A 16,357-nucleotide genomic window follows, 5' to 3' on the forward strand; every position below is an offset into this window, starting at 1 on the left:
CTTGCCGCCATATAATACCATTTTTGCTCTATGGCGATAAATATTGACACCGGAAATGACTAATTTGAAGCACTTTTGGTTTGAATAGTTAACAGAAATAATGTAACTCACCCTTGGAACGCTGAATTCACTACAGAAAACCCCATTTCGATATCCCGTAACGTCTTTACTCTAATATTGTCGACAGACGGACGGACAAAGTCGTTCTATAAAACTTCCGATGCTTACGCATGGCACAGTTTCGAAGTCTAATAATTGGTAAGTGTATTATAAACAGCACACTTTTCTATAAAACGGTTCAGAAAGCTTAGTTGATTCACGACTTATACTTATTTGACATCCCACCACTTTTCTTCACACAGTATAAGTGCATATACCTATGGCTATCAAATTGCACCTACCTGTAATAAAGCTCCATTAACGCCATTTCTGTGCGTATGGGTAATTTCTGTAGTCTTCTTCGCAACATCGAGCATTAACTCGTAATTACTGTAACAGAACAAAGCTATCGGTGCTATTCTCATTGCTCCACCATTTCCAAAGGAACCTGCTCCATCAAACTGCTCCCTTGCAGGACCAAACGGATTGCTCACCTTTTGTGCTCGAAGCTTCGAAAATACGTCCACAATATTAGCTCCATAACCTCTATATGGCTGAGAGAAATACTCTTTCACAAACCTATAAAAATTATGTGCATGGTATAAAATAATAGTCAACTGCAACTGAATTACAATCAAACTAGATTCATGCATAAGGCAACGCTCTATGCGCAGGAATGAAAGGTTATTTTATTGAAAGAAACAATATAGTCCAGTGATTTCTACTTAGCACAGAATTTCGTAGATACAGAAAGGAAATTATGCGAATGTTTAAACAACTCTAGATATGACACAAGGATATGATTTTATAATTGATCCCTTAGAAAATTATGCGATGAAATTAATATTCGTTAATAAATAGAAACATCAGAAAGGTAACATTACTTTACCTTCTGATTCTATTTATTTATTTTTAGCGAACCTCCACAACACGAAATTTGCCAGACTTTCACCATCATTCAAACATGAAAACGTCCTTATGAAAATGTATATAAATTATTTGTATTGGGTTCTTGAGAATGTGTGATTATGCTTACATTTTTAAATCGTGAGAAACTGATTAAGAGATATATAATATGTTTATTCTCTTCGAAGTAATAAACTCCTTTAATTTTTAGATCTATAAATCCACTCTTCGCTCTTCCGTATTCTCAATTTGGTTTGCATCAATAAATCAGGATGGAAACTCACTTTCTGATTACAGATTATTAGGTAATAACACATATATGTCTGATTCACAATATTTTGGTCCATCACCACTTAGCAATTAGCCACAACTGAATATTCTTTAAAAATATGTATGCCCCTTACTGTTTTTCTCCGCATTGGTTGTTTCACAGCCTACTCAATTCAAGAATGAAAGCTTTTTTTTTTATATCAAATCAAACACTAGTTTCGAAAATAAGTAAACAGGAATAGTATTAAAACTACTTCCGAGTACGTGATTCTATATACTTAAATTACACTATACGCAAACAATATACTAGTACATTCAAAGACTGTACTTCTTAAGTAACAGAAATATCACATTTCAGAAAATCAATCACTTATAATATTTTTCTGGGTGGCATTTGTCTACAATTAAAGAAGAAAATTAACATACATCATTCAAACACAGAATATTTAACTTTTTTTTTTTAAATCTTAATAAAGTTAGTTTTAGATACAACATGCGAGGCCAATTAACCTAGATCATTAACAATCCACAATCAGAAAAAAATAATGAGTTGACTTTAACATCCCGTTTAGCAGCGAGGCTATACAGGGTGACCGCGTGACTATGTTACAAAATTTAAGGTATGATTCCTGACACGGAAACAAGAAAAAAAGTTCAAATAAACTTTTGTCCAGCGTACATAATTTCGGAGCTACAAGGTGCCGAAAGCGTGGTAAAATGACATTCAAAGCTCTATAGCTCGACTATGGTGAATGATAGAGCTAATGCGGCATGGTCACGTCAGACACCGAAGCTGCTGTATTCAAAAATGCTTAGGTCGAGATCGTGCAATTCGTGCACAAGGGATTCCCCAAAGGAGCGTAGGGATTCCCGTATAATCTGTCAAGAAAGATGAGTCGAGGAGGATACGGATGAATAGCTGTCCCAACTGCTAGCAATAATGCGTCTGTACTAAGTCGATATCTCGCACAAACACAAAATGGCGAACAGTTTTATACGTGCCATGTGTGGTTGCATAACGCGCACTAAATAATAGTGGGGAAATAAAAAGGAAAATGTGAATAAATAAGGTACAAATGGTAAATACATGATAGTACACTGTCCTGTTCATTGTACGTATAGACGCGTTTAATAAAGGGAATAATCATGAAAAGTACTAAAATGTTATACAAACATCACACTAACATTGTTTTCTTCCATGTAGTTTTGTCATTGAAAGCAAGTAAAACTAAGGGGAAAAACCGGGGGATATGGGTGCTTTCTTCCAGGCAGAAATCTTATTTGATGATACGAGCCGAGGATACTTTTTACGAGAGGGGGATTGTTCCGCCATCCCATGTTAATGTGACCACTGCCAGAGAACAACAGTAAAATATCCGTTTCTTATCATTAGCCGTAATGTGCGTTACCCGAACATTGAAAAAGAACAAGGAAAAACAATTTATCAGGACGTTTGTTTTAGTCGCTGCTTCCGATGTTTTGCAGGACTGATTCCGAGATTTTGTCTAGAATGCTTAACATGTCATCATATTGTTATCGTTTAGAAGATATTTTGTTTTCACAGACGGTGTTATCACCTGAAGTACGCCACAGTTTTCAGGTTCGATCACAAGCATTTGTTCTTCCTTCTGTCGTAGAAAACAATCGAAGGTAAGGAAAGTATAAGACAACCCTACTAGAAGGCGTTGTGGAAGGTGGAAGGTCATTCTTCATGTGGTTTGTTCGTAGCGTACGAGTTCCTTAGTGTAGTTTGTGCTTTGCTTGTTCGAATGTGAGATCAAATGGAGTATTCGATAGCAGAACTTGCGGACATGATATTTGTATACGGTCAAGCAAATGGCAACAGTCGAGAAGCTGATAGGTTATATCGACTGAAGTATCCACAAAGAAGACATCCAGCCCATACTATGTTTACCAGACTTTTTCAACGCTTACGAGACACGGGGAATTTACAACTTCAATACTACGACCAAGTAAGACGAAGAACCACAAGGACTCCGAACTTTGAAGAACAAGTGCTTGATCGTTTCGCCCAAGACCCAACCGTAAGTACCCGGAAAGTAGCACGTGAAAGGGGAGTAGCACAAGATACTGTTTGAAAAGTAGTACACGAGCAACAGTTACACCCCTATCATCCGCAGAGGGTTCAGGCCTTACGTCCCACTGACTTTCAACCTCGCGTTCAGTTTTGTGACTGGTTTCTCCAACGCTCTGTAATTGATCCGCAGTTTGCTTCCTACGTGCTTTTCACCGACGAAGCTTGTTTTACGAAAGACGTGATATTTAATAGTCACAATAGTCATGTATGGGCAGACGAAAATCCTTATGCAATTGTGGAAAGGGGTCACCAAGACCGATTCGCCATAAATATGTGGGCGGGTATTATCAGTGATCAGATAATAGGTCCATATTTACTACCACCACGATTAACTGCACCAGTGTATACGAGATTCCTACGACACATACTTCCAGAGTTATTAGAGGATGTCCCTCTCGGTGTTCGTCAACGGATGTGGTTTCAACATGATGGCGCCCCAGCCCACTTTTCAGCTAGTGCTCGAGAGTATTTGAATCAAACGTTTCGTGACAGGTGGATTGGAAGAGGCGGTCCTTGTAATTGGCCTGCACGTTCCCCAGATTTGGCTCCAATTGATTTTTTCTTGTGGGGTCATGTCAAAACACTTGTCTATGAAACGCCTATAGACAACGCAGAAGAACTATTAGCACGAATACTCGCTGCCTGTGATACTATAAGAACAGCTCCTGGGTTGTTACAACGGATGCGTCAGAACTTACTGCGACGCTGTAACGCCTGTGTTGAAGTAGAGAGACGCCATGTCCATCACCTATTGTAGGATAATTGGGAGATTTGTCTCGTTTACAGGTAGTTGATGATGTTCTTGGCTGCATTCAATCCTGCTGTAAAATGTTGATTGAAGACATTATTCCCATTCTTGTGACTTTTGTTTTTAGGAAACAACCTCTTTTGCATTATGGTTGTTTCGCTCAGTTTTGTTTATTTGTTTTGAATGACAACAATACATGGAAGAAAGACATTAATATTGTGATCCTTTTACAACATTTTAGTAAGTTTCATGACTATTACCTTTTATTAAAAGCGTCTGTTCAATAATAGGACAGCGTAATATCACGTATTTACCATTTGTACCAATTTATTCAGATTTTTCTTTCATGTTTCCCACTCTTATTTAGTGCGCGTTATGCAACCACACATGGCACGTATAAAACTGTTCGCCATTTTGTGTTTGTGTGAGATATCGACTTAGTACAGACGCATTATTGCTAGCAGTTGGGACAGCTATTCATCCGTATCCTTCTCGACCCATTTTTCTTGACAGATTATCCGGGAATCCCTACGCTTCTTTGGGAAATCCCTTGTGCACGAATTGCACGATCTCGACCTAAGCATTTTTGAATACAGCAGCTTCGGTGTCTTTGACGTGACCATGCCGCATTAGCTCTATCATTCAACATAGTCGAGCTATAGAGCTTTGAATGTCATTTTCCCACGCTTTCGGCACCTTGTAGCTCCGAAATTATGTACGAGGGACAAAAGTTTATTTGAACTTTTTTTCTTGTTTCCGTGTCAGGAATCATACCTTAAATTTTGTAACATAGTCACGCGGTCACCCTGTATGAGACGTGAACCTAATGATTTACGTGGAATTCGAACCACATGAGCTACCACCGGTAATCGAACCCGGGTCCAGGAGAAAGTAAGTGTAGGAAAAAACCCAAGGATTACATTTAAAAGTATAATCAAGATATTCGGTTGTTGAAATTCATCAGAACAATCAGAAAGATAATAAACTCACTAAGATGGCTGAATGTGGCGTTTTAGCCCGGAAACCTACGACTGAAAAGCCAAACCACTAATTACTAGCTTGTTGCCAACCGGTCGACAAAACGAAACACAATTTTAAAAAAGAGAGGGGGCAGTAAAATATACCTGAAAATAAAATTGTATGGAGACATTTGAAGTTATAAAAGATGTAAACTAATAAAAGGTTTCGTAGTTTTTCGTGTGTATCAACACAATACATCGTTTCTATTACTACAATACAGTCGCTTTCTGTGAATTATTGCAATTAATATTAAATTACAACTATGCTTGTTACTTGTATCGCAATGAAAATCATAAAGAAAATGAAAACACTAATAAAAATTCTGCAACATTTATTATTTTTTAAAAAATAAATGTCAATACAGGCAGCCACTTCCGTGGGAATGGAATAAATCTGCTACATTTCCCATTAAATCCAAAAAGGGGCATTCTTGAAATTTCCGAACATAAAATGGGCATAAATCTCAACGCTTAATTGTAGACACCACTTTCTTTTTTAATTTGGATCCAATTCAGTAATTGTTTTCAGTATATCAAGTGTTGAAGACAGCAGCAAAGAACAGGATTTCTACTTTTATATACTAAGTTATATTGATATGTTATCGGTTGTTTTCATCCCCGAGTCAATACTTAAGCACAGTTCAATGTAAGATTTGAATACTTACAATCTCAGGCGTTAATTGATCCAGGATCGAATTCAAAGGAAGCATTCGTGGTAGCTAGGGATCACTTATTTATCTTCCTAATGATACTTGTCTTTAACCTTTACCTTTATTTCATATGCACCCGAAGACAAAAAAATACACTAGCATTATTGCGGTCAACTCCTTTTTCTCTAAGTTAGTAAAAGAAATACTGATGTTTTCTCTCTGTACATGCGTATGTTCTAAAACCAGAACAACCACAACTGAAATTATGGTATTAAGATGTACATGACAAGTTTTAAGCATGCAAGTCTTAAAACAGAACCACTATTATAGAAACTAAAAAGCACAATGTTTCGCAAGTAGAGACTAACGATCCAACGCCAATGCCTTGCTCGAACACTCTCCCCTTTAAATACATATCCTAAAAGTTACGTTTAATTTTAAATCTCGATATACATTGCTATGTTGTAAATTTAAAGCCAGAATAAAGTTCCCTTCATGCATAGTTCATTTTTCAAGATTAGAACAGTCAATGTCCACTTACTTTTTAGCCATATCCGTTGCATCAAACACTCCTTTCTCGATTAATGAAGCAGCAACACATCTTGTCATAGCGGTGTCATCTGTATACTGCAGAATTGGGGCTATAGAGACCAGTAACACCAGTATTACATTTCTTCAAGTGGAAACTCATTTGATGACAAAAAAATCATGATAATATACGAATCACTGTTTAAAAATTTACCACTTTCGTAACCATGATGTTGGGAATATTGGGATGAGTTTCAGAACACTGCCAAGCAAAACAGAATGGAAGTTCATATCTCTAGTTCCTTAGGAACAAGAGATTTTATATGCTTCTGGTAATATAGGAACCATCAATGACTCTATATGATATAATACAAAAAAGTTGCTGAACAGTAGTACCACAATTACTAAGTTTATATAACAACATCACTGCAAAATGAAATGAAAAAAATGAAATCTTTAAGTTTTACGTCCCGTGGTTATGCCGGTTAGACTAAAGGAGACGGTGATGATGAGAGATGAGTGAAATGGTGGAATGAAGAAGGTGGAAGGAAACAGGAGAACCCCGAGAAAACCCACGAGCACGGTGTTTGTCCACCACAAAGTCCACACGGTACGAGGTGGGATCGAACCAGGGACCCCAAGTACCGGAGGTGAAACATCACTGCAGTTTCAATTACATTGAAAATTTGACTTCTTACTAAATGTGTCTTTCTTATGTCACATATTGTGTTAATATACCATAATAGTATATAGAAATACACCCGAAGTCCTTATTTCTTTGGTTCCGTAATGAAAAGTAAAGAACATAATCTTTACATTTAAAATAAACCTTCATGGTAATCTCCCTCGCATTTGGTATTTTTTGAAGCGGCCACAAGAATACTGGATACGAGATAGAAAGCAGACACAAAGAAACAGTCGCCAAACATGTTGCAGTGACGCGATCCGGGTCCCTGTTTCTTGACCATATATGGCCGTAAAATCGAAGTGAGGCTTACTAACACAATTGTACAAAATATCAAACTGACGAAGAAGGCTTCGAGATTGTTCCTGTATATACGAGGCTTGGTTAATAAAGTTTAAAATTAACACTGTCTTTTGCAATCTTTCAAATTCGAAAAAGGTTGGTGATATAGGTCACATATCAGCTGTAATTAGATACAAGAAAGCTCTGTTCTCAATCAAACATTCACTCATTCAGATTGCAAAGTTGAAGAACGGGCCATTTCAACCTGTCTTCGATGGTTCTGAAATTCTTGTAAGCATACCAAATGGTATAAACACCTGGGAAAAATCAACAACCCCACAATTTTGTGTAAAACAATGAATTAACATCATACCATTTAAAAGATTACATTAATAACATGATGTACAAGGTCACTACTGTGAGGGAAAATAAAAAAGGAAAGATAACCGTAAAAATAGATTTCCCATTACAAAATTACTTTTAAAGATGTCACTATAAACGAATGTACTTTACGTAGTGCATGAGGTACAATAGAAGTGCTCTTTACGTGGTTGATTTATACTTTTCTATGACCATGGAATTAATCCTATTGCTCCCTCCTGAGTTTTTCAACAATTCTCTTTACTTCAGAATGCATGCAAAACCATCATTAGTTTCAGGTATCAGATTGCTGCTTCGAGCAGGTTACGAAGACATTGTGATACAACTCTTCCTTGGGATTCAGTACTTCCAAATATATTTCTTGCTCTCTACTTTATTATATGGTGGACCTTTCAAACTTATCCGGGGGGCCACGGTGGCTCAGTGCTAGAGCGTTCACCTCTGGTGCTTGGGGTCCCGGGTTTGATCCCAGCTCCCGCCAAGTGAACTTTGTGGTGGACAAACACCGTGTGCGTGGGTTTTCTCGGGGTTCTCCCGTTCCCTCCCACTTTATTCATTCCACCATTTCATTCATTACTCATCATCACCGTCTCCTTTAGCCTAACCGGCATAACCAAGGGACGTAAAACCCAAAGATTTCATTTCATTTTTTCAAACTTATCCAGTGATCAGGTACTAACTATCTAAATTTGTAGCTTAATATTATGTCAGTTTTCAACCAACTAGCGTGTATCAATATCGGCACACAAGTATCAAAATATGTCAAAAAAATATGAGCAACGAGTAGCAATTTTAGAGTGCTATAGCAATATCTGAGTTTTTGCAATAAATACTAGCATCAAAGTTTCCATGTCAAAATATTTTTTGGCGTTACGTTAAATTTAAAAACATAACACTGGTCTGCAAAAATCTTTTTCTGCTCACTAAAATATTTGAACTGATTTTACATAAATGCAGGTCGCTGGTTACAACTACGTGGTTATCTTTTGCGTATTACGGAAAAATTTGTTGCAATTTAGTCATATTTAGTGACAGAAGTTTATTTTTCCATATTGTTACTAAACAAATAATTAAAACGTATTATTGCTTTAATTCGCAACTAAATACGTAACAAAGATAATAGGAACTGTTGCAATTACCTAAATACACAATAGAAAGTTTCATGTGTCGGATTACTGTCATAAATATCTGTTACATTATCATTTTCTCAATATTGAGTACTTCATTGTCAGGAAATTTAAGCAATTACGGTAAACTTGAATTTCCCTTTAGGACCACGTACCCCCAACACCTGTTGCCTATACTTATCCTAAAATGTTATGTACAGACGACAGAATACTTAGGCAAACACTTTCGTTTATTTGTTTTCTGTAGCTGGCCTCGGATACGTTACGCTGCTAACACAAATATTACTCGATTTAATGTTTTCATTCCATCTCCACGATAACGATGTTTTATGGTTTTATAACCTTCTAGAAAAGTTCACTCTGTTCATGATTTGCTGCATCAAGATTGACGAAAAGAGATCTATCTTTCTGTGTAGGAAATTAAGCTTAACACTCACATTACACATAACTATTGAAAAATTACCAACGATCTGTCAAAAATTTCATAGTTGTATGCTCTAAAGTCTCCAAGGATGTTTTTAACATTGGGAAGTCATAATATGCATCCTTCTATGTGAGGTTCATAGTTTCTAAGAATTTGTTATCTTTCATTAGCAGCCTTATCTGAGAACCGTTAAAAATACCAGTTATTAGTTTTTCACACGAGAATGTTGGAAGTTTTGAGTACATGAATACCAAGTAAATTCAGTTTTCATTCAGAGCTTTTAATACTGCTTCATAAATCCCAACTTAATGTGCTGTGAAAAAGGTAAAATTTCTTAGGAATACCCGATCATTTTGGATATTTTGATAAACAAGTACAAAGATTTTTTTTAGCACGCCACCATCTTCGTACCCGTTGTTTGTTCTATACACAGCTGTCCCATACTCAACAAATATGCATATTTCGTACAACCTCCTTGTTAACCAAACATTGAAATGATTCATAGATTTTATTGTTTCGTAGCTTTCCCCTATATATGCAGAGCAGCCAACAGGAATGGATGCTTACTTATTATCAATATACAACAAGACACGTAACTCCTCTTTCAGCTATCAATAAAGAGCTTCTATTCTTCTGCATTCCACATACATGCCATAACTTGTTAATTCTTTTACGTCGTTACCAGTTCTTGGTTCCTTTTCAGAAAAATTTAATAGTTGCGCTTATAGTTCCTGATACATGACGATTGTTACAAACGCCAACACATTGTTCCCATTAGTCTTGAACCTAGTAATTTTCTGATATTTTCGGTAGGTCACGATCATGAATAAGATCGCTTAATTGTGTTTGAATGAAAGGCTTACACGAACTGAATTCATTGTCTGAACTCACAAAATATTCATTAATTTTTGCATTTGTGCTGACTCACCAATCATTGTCCCCACTGCAGCTTCCAACATGCTCAATGTACGGAGGGAAATTTCATCTCTGTGATTTAGCAGCTCTTCTAGCTGAGGAAAGATTAGAATATAGAAGGGTGCTTTTACATTTTTGTTTGTATTCAGATACGTTTACTACACAAAACTAGGAGTTATTCATATGATTATGCTGCTCTTTCCACACGATTGGGATTCGAAGGCTGAGATCTTTCTAGTCTTCAGTCTACCGAGATTTTTCACATAGCTCCTGCATGCTTTATGTGCACAGAGTTTATCTTATTCGTAAAATTTAATTCCGAAATATACACTACACTTTGATTACTGTTTCAGTAGTATTTATCCTTTGCTCCGGAATTGCAAAAACAAAAAAAAAAAAAAAACTGGCAATATATATATATATATATATACACCGTATATTCTTCCACTCTGGACGAACAGATGCTACTTCAACTAAAATCCACAACAGCCGAAAGAAAATTAAATGTGTATAACGTGAAACACAATATACTCCGAACAGCAACTATAGACAAAACTCGCACACAGGGCAAATGCACTATTAGCAACCACTACCAAGCACTACAGAAGCCACGAAATTTCCGATAAAGAATAATAAAATTCAGAAACCCATACCTCAAGTTTATCTCTGAAAAAAAACAAATACGACTATTTAATATTCTAACCACTTCAGTAAAAGATGTAATCACTTTGGTATGTAATTAGATAAAACTTGAAATAATATTCTTCTCAATTAAAATAGTCTTGTGTTTCTCCAGTACAAGAAGTTCAAATAATGTTTGGAATAAATTAATAATTATCTCGAACAAATTAATAATTATATTCCTATGCTGCCATCTTGTGACTTCTAGGCACTACGTTATGTTTCGTTACCCTAAATAGGCATTCCTAATACTAGATAAAATTTCCATTTTGCTAAGGAACCTGACATGATCGAGAAAAACTTTTATTTTTAAATTTATCTCTTTCGAATTAAAAAGTATTCTGTCAGCAACATGAACAAAGGCCAATGATAGTTAACAACGCAAATACTATGTTATTTTAAGCACTATGGAATATTTTGAATCCATCTATCAGGTAAAAGATTAGGATTGTTCTATTTCCCAGGGTGGTCATAGGCAAATTCATTATTAACTGAGTCCATTCCAGGCTACAAACTCCTGATACCTTTGGCTGCAAATTCTGCGTAATTCATATCGAAGATAGAACTTGCATTTGTACGCCATACGAATGAAATAAATTACTTCTCAGTTTGGATTTAACATCTAATTCGTTATAAATTAACTTAAAAACAACCATTACAAGTTTCATATGCAGGACATTTCTTAAGAACATACTAGAGACGAAAGCTGACAAAAGTACTACAGGCATATTATGCTCTTCTAACTACATTTACTCTGGGACAGCAAGCAACGTACCTTAAGTCTCTCATTGAGAAAGCATGACCTAAACTTAATCTCATTCAAGTTGAAAAACTAGTAATCGCTTAGAAATACTAGCTGAAAGAGAAATTAATAGGATGCAGTTCTGAAAATTGGCCTACATTTCACTCTTGACAACCAATACTTACCTTTTATCAATAAATACACGGTACAGGAAACGAATGCAAATCTATACGAAGTAAATAAGCAAAATTCGTTACTTATCAATAAAAGTAACATTACAGGAAGTCAACGTGAATTTATGTAAAATACTTTTCATAATTTAGTATTCTGGTTTTCATATTCTAAATAAAACATATTAACTTATCAAATTCCAGGAGATACCTCATTACTGTTCAAGATGAGACAAAAACTTGAAGTCACAACTTACGCCTGTATATTTAAGATATCTTAATGTGGCTTATTTTCATTTCGACTGCCCACTACATATACTTGCATAATGAGCAAGTAATGTATAATGGAAAATTTGTAAAAATCACAAGCTTGGAACAACAAACCAAAACTGCTACAGTATACGTAGGAAGTTTCATGTGTATATAAAAAGAAACTATGCACTGTATATTACTTTTAAGCTAGTTTTGTTACAAACAGTGAGCCATTCTTGACCATTTTAACCCTTTGTTTCTTCTTGTGAAATTTGTGCAATTACCGCAACAGTAGGGTATTACTAATTTAATCCAAGTTAACCCTTACGATACCAAGATGTCTTGAAATGAAATGAAATCTTAAGTTTTACGTCCTACAGTTATGCCGGTTGAGCTAAAGGAAACGGTAATGATGAGGTGAATGAAATGGTGGAATGAAGAAAGTGGGAGGAAACAGGAGAGCCCTAAGAAAACCCAGGAGCACGGTGTCGGTTCACCACAAAGTCCACACGCTGCGAGCTGGGATCGAACCTGGGACCCCAAGCACCGTAGGTGAACGCTCTACCACTGAGCCACCGCGCCCCCTCCAAGGTGTTTTCTACAAGGTAGCATAACAAGGGGGTCTCGTTGAATCCATAAAGGAAAATTTATTTTCAAATTAATTTCTCAGATGTTTTATTAAACAATCAGTTTTAAATGAAATAGTGTCCCCGGTGGGTAAGTGATTAAAGTCGTCGCCTTGCAATCAAGGAGTTTCGGGTTCGATTCCATAAGTGGGAACACAAGTGGTTTGGATCCCACATTAAACTCTAGGTCTTGTCCTCTGGACGTCATAATCATCAGATGGAGGAAATGGCAAACCACCATCGGTTCGTCTTGCCCAGGGACATTCGGGTAGAACACCACATTATCACAATCACCATCATCATTATAAACGAAATTATACATGTAGGTTATATTATTTTAGGCTACAAATAGGTTATTTTAGGGTACAATATTCGACTTCAGAATATTAGCACTGAAGCTACGAAAACACTGCAATGCTATAAATCAAAACATCTAACTCGCAGGATGCTCAAAATATTAGTTCTATTTCCAGTACTGCAAAATCTGCGACCACGTTCAACAATAACAAACATCAGTGTTGCCAAGACCTTCACTGTTGCAAAACATTAGTGTTGTCAGGTCAAGACATGCCAGTGTTTATTTGTAGCAGAAAACAAAAATACCAAGCCGCAACGATATCTTAAGTCATAACGAGAAAAAGGTAACATGAACCACCAAGGGGGAAGGGGCTTGTTGAACGCAGTTTGCATTATTGCCCTATACAAAATAAACGAGAACACGTTTAGAGCAAAATCAAGCAGGATTCTTTTATTAACATACCATTAAACAATGTTATTTTTTTGGATTCTTTTGTCCACGCAGAGAAGCACAATTCACAATTTAATTGGCTGTGGGTTCAACGAACCCCGCCCCTTGGTACCGTAAGTGTTAATCATTTATTTCAAGTTGAATATTTAAATAAAACAGAATAATTCAAATTTGTTTCTTCTATCTACATAAATCTTTCAAAATCAGACTTTACCCAATTTCGTTTAACTACTTTCTCAATAAATCGGCAATTTTCAACACTAATAGTTTAATGTGGCGATTGAAAAGAATTAAACTATTAGAATTTACAAAGTAATCTGTCTTTTGATATTTATCTTTCACATGTAAATATTAATCTGTTATTCGCTTCTATCAATTTAAAAAAAAAAGAATTGAAATCTTTGAGTTTTACCTCCCACGGTTATGCCGGTTAGGCTAAAGGAAACGGTGATTATGAGAAATGAATGAAATGGCGGAACGAAGAAAGTGGGAGGAAACGGGGGAACCCACGCACACGATGTTTTTCTACCACAAAGTTCACTTGGCGGGGGCTGGGATCGAACCCAGGACCCCAAGCACCAGAGGTGAACGCTCTACCACTGAGCCACCGTGGCCCTCGAACAATTTAATCAATTCATATAATATTCATTAACTTTATCTAACCTGAAGTAAAAGAAATTGAAATCACTTGAATTCGCCATGGTTATGTCCTTTCAGGCTAAGACGGGAAGAATTGGTGCAATGAGAACGTGTAAAATATGGAACACGAGAAAACCCATAGACATGATGTTCTCCACCACAAAGTTACTTAGCCGGGGAGCAAAACTGAATCCTAAGCCACCATACCACACAGAGAATCGAACCAGGGTCACGATAACAGCGCGTTCGATAACTGCTTAGCCACTATGAAACTCCCCTACGAGACAAATCATACCACACACGTACACCAGACAAAACAGCAGCTTTTTCAACAGTTATGTTGAGATAACTTTCAGACCTGTACAGAATTATACCCATTAACAATTCCATTAAGTTTCATTTGTGCTTCATATTCATACACATTAATCCCGCTTTACGTGTAACCATCTCATGAATTTATTTACAAAATTGTACCTGCAATCTGCGTCTACGTCACTTCCACCGGTCTTGCAATATCTACATGCAAATTACTTTTCTTTAGTATGCGTACCACACTACTACCATTTACACAGCTCTCACGTGACCCTTGCCTTGAAGATTTTGGTCCTGAACGCTGAAACAATTCGTAACGCAAATTAGGACTTCGCACTTGTAGCCATGGCATATAGTGCACCGCTGATAACAAATCTTTATTTTTTTTATTAACAAATATACAATAAAGACAGTAAAGGAAACATGCAAATCGAGACGAAGTACATAAGCAAAATTCATCACTTATCAATAAAAGCAACATTATAGGAAGTCGACGTGCATTTGTGTGAAATACAATTTTGTTTCTTTAAATAATTTAATATCAACGTTTTTATGTTCTAAATAAAACATATTAACTTATCAAGTTTTAAGGAATACCCTATTACTGCTCAAGATGACACAAAAATTTAGAGTCACAACTGACTCCTGTATATTGAAGATATGTTAATATGGCTTATTTTCATTTTGGTGAATTTTAGACTGCCCACTATACATAATTTCAAAGCAATAAATAATGGAAAACTTCGGAAAACCACAAGCTCATAATAACAACAAATCAAAATTGCTACGGTATACGTAGGAGGTAGTAACGTATACGTATAAGAAGCTATGCATTGTACACCGTTTCAAAATGAATATACGTATTACGAAGAATTATTTTTTCCAAACTATCGATCGCTGCGCCTCGGCTCGGCTATTCGAGAAACTAATACATAGTCTAGTTTATACTAATAGGCGCTAGATGTCAGTTTTCGTTTGTTTTGCTTGATAACCGTCATATGTTTAAAATGGCTACTCGGCAGCAGAAATCATTTAGTGTTCTAGAGTTTGCGAAGTGCAATTCCGTGATTACAGTGCAAAGACGTTTCAGGTTGAGGCACCAAATTGATCCTCCGAATGGGTGGAACATTCGCAGATGGTATCGACAGTTTGTAGACACAGGATGTGTATGTACAGGAAAGAGTCCTGGCCGCCCTCGTGTTCCTGAAGAAAATGTTGCACAAATTCAAACTGCTTTCCAACGTAGTCCTTCAAAATCAACTCACCGTGCCAGTCGGGAGTTACAAGTGCCGAAAACAACAATTTGGCGTGCTTTGCGACGTCGGTTGGTTATGAAGCCGTACAAGTTACAGCTGTTACAACCTCTGCGTCCTGATGACAAACGCAAACTTGTGGCATTTTGTAACGAGATTCTGGACGTTATTCACAATGATAAAACTTTTGCACAACGCATCGTGTTCAGTGATGAAGCGACTTTCTCTGTTAGTAGTGAGGTAAACAAACAAAATGTTCGAATTTGGGGCCTAGAGAACCCACATGTAGTCATTTACTATGTACGATATTCGACATTAAAGTTTAATAAATATATGCATTCGAAATACGTATATTCTTTTATTGCTTTTAAGCTAGTTTTGTAACAAACAGTAAGCCATTCTTGACAATTTTAACCCTTTGCTCTCTTCTCGTGAAATTTGTACAATTGCCGCAACAGAAGGGTTATTACTAATTTTGACCAAGTTAGTCATTTATTTCAAATTCTATATTTAGATAAAACAGAATAATTCAAATTTGTTTCTTCTATCCACATAAAACTTTCAAAATCAGACTTTTACGCAATTGCTTTCAACTACTTTCTCAATAAATTCGCATTTTCAACACTGTAATAGTTAAATGTAGCGACTGAAAACTTAAACAAAATGTTCTTAATATTTTGAAAGTAATCTGTTTTTGATATTTAACATGTAAATATTAAACTCTGCTATTCATTTCGATCAATTTAATCAATTCATATAATAAACATAATCTTTATCTAACCTCTAATAAAAGAAATTGTAA

The 16,357-nt window shown here is 36.2% G+C and overlaps 1 protein-coding gene across 1 annotated transcript in view; it reads right to left on the minus strand.

Moving 5' to 3' along the window:
• The window catches only part of LOC145688972 (ADP-ribosylhydrolase ARH3-like), a 51,521-nt gene that overhangs the window by 19,099 nt on the left and 16,065 nt on the right, over positions 1-16,357 (minus strand). The window contains exons 2-3 of the mRNA XM_081763130.1: positions 6,332-6,431; positions 402-678 (exon numbers count right to left, since the gene is read on the minus strand). Coding sequence (XP_081619256.1) covers positions 402-678; positions 6,332-6,431 — 377 coding nt within the window. The remainder of the gene's footprint in view (positions 1-401; positions 679-6,331; positions 6,432-16,357) is intronic.

The sequence above is a fragment of the Thermobia domestica genome, chromosome 1 (genome assembly GCF_964235325.1).
Source record: "Thermobia domestica chromosome 1, izTheDome1.hap1.1, whole genome shotgun sequence".
NCBI classification, from domain to species: domain Eukaryota; kingdom Metazoa; phylum Arthropoda; class Insecta; order Zygentoma; family Lepismatidae; genus Thermobia; species Thermobia domestica.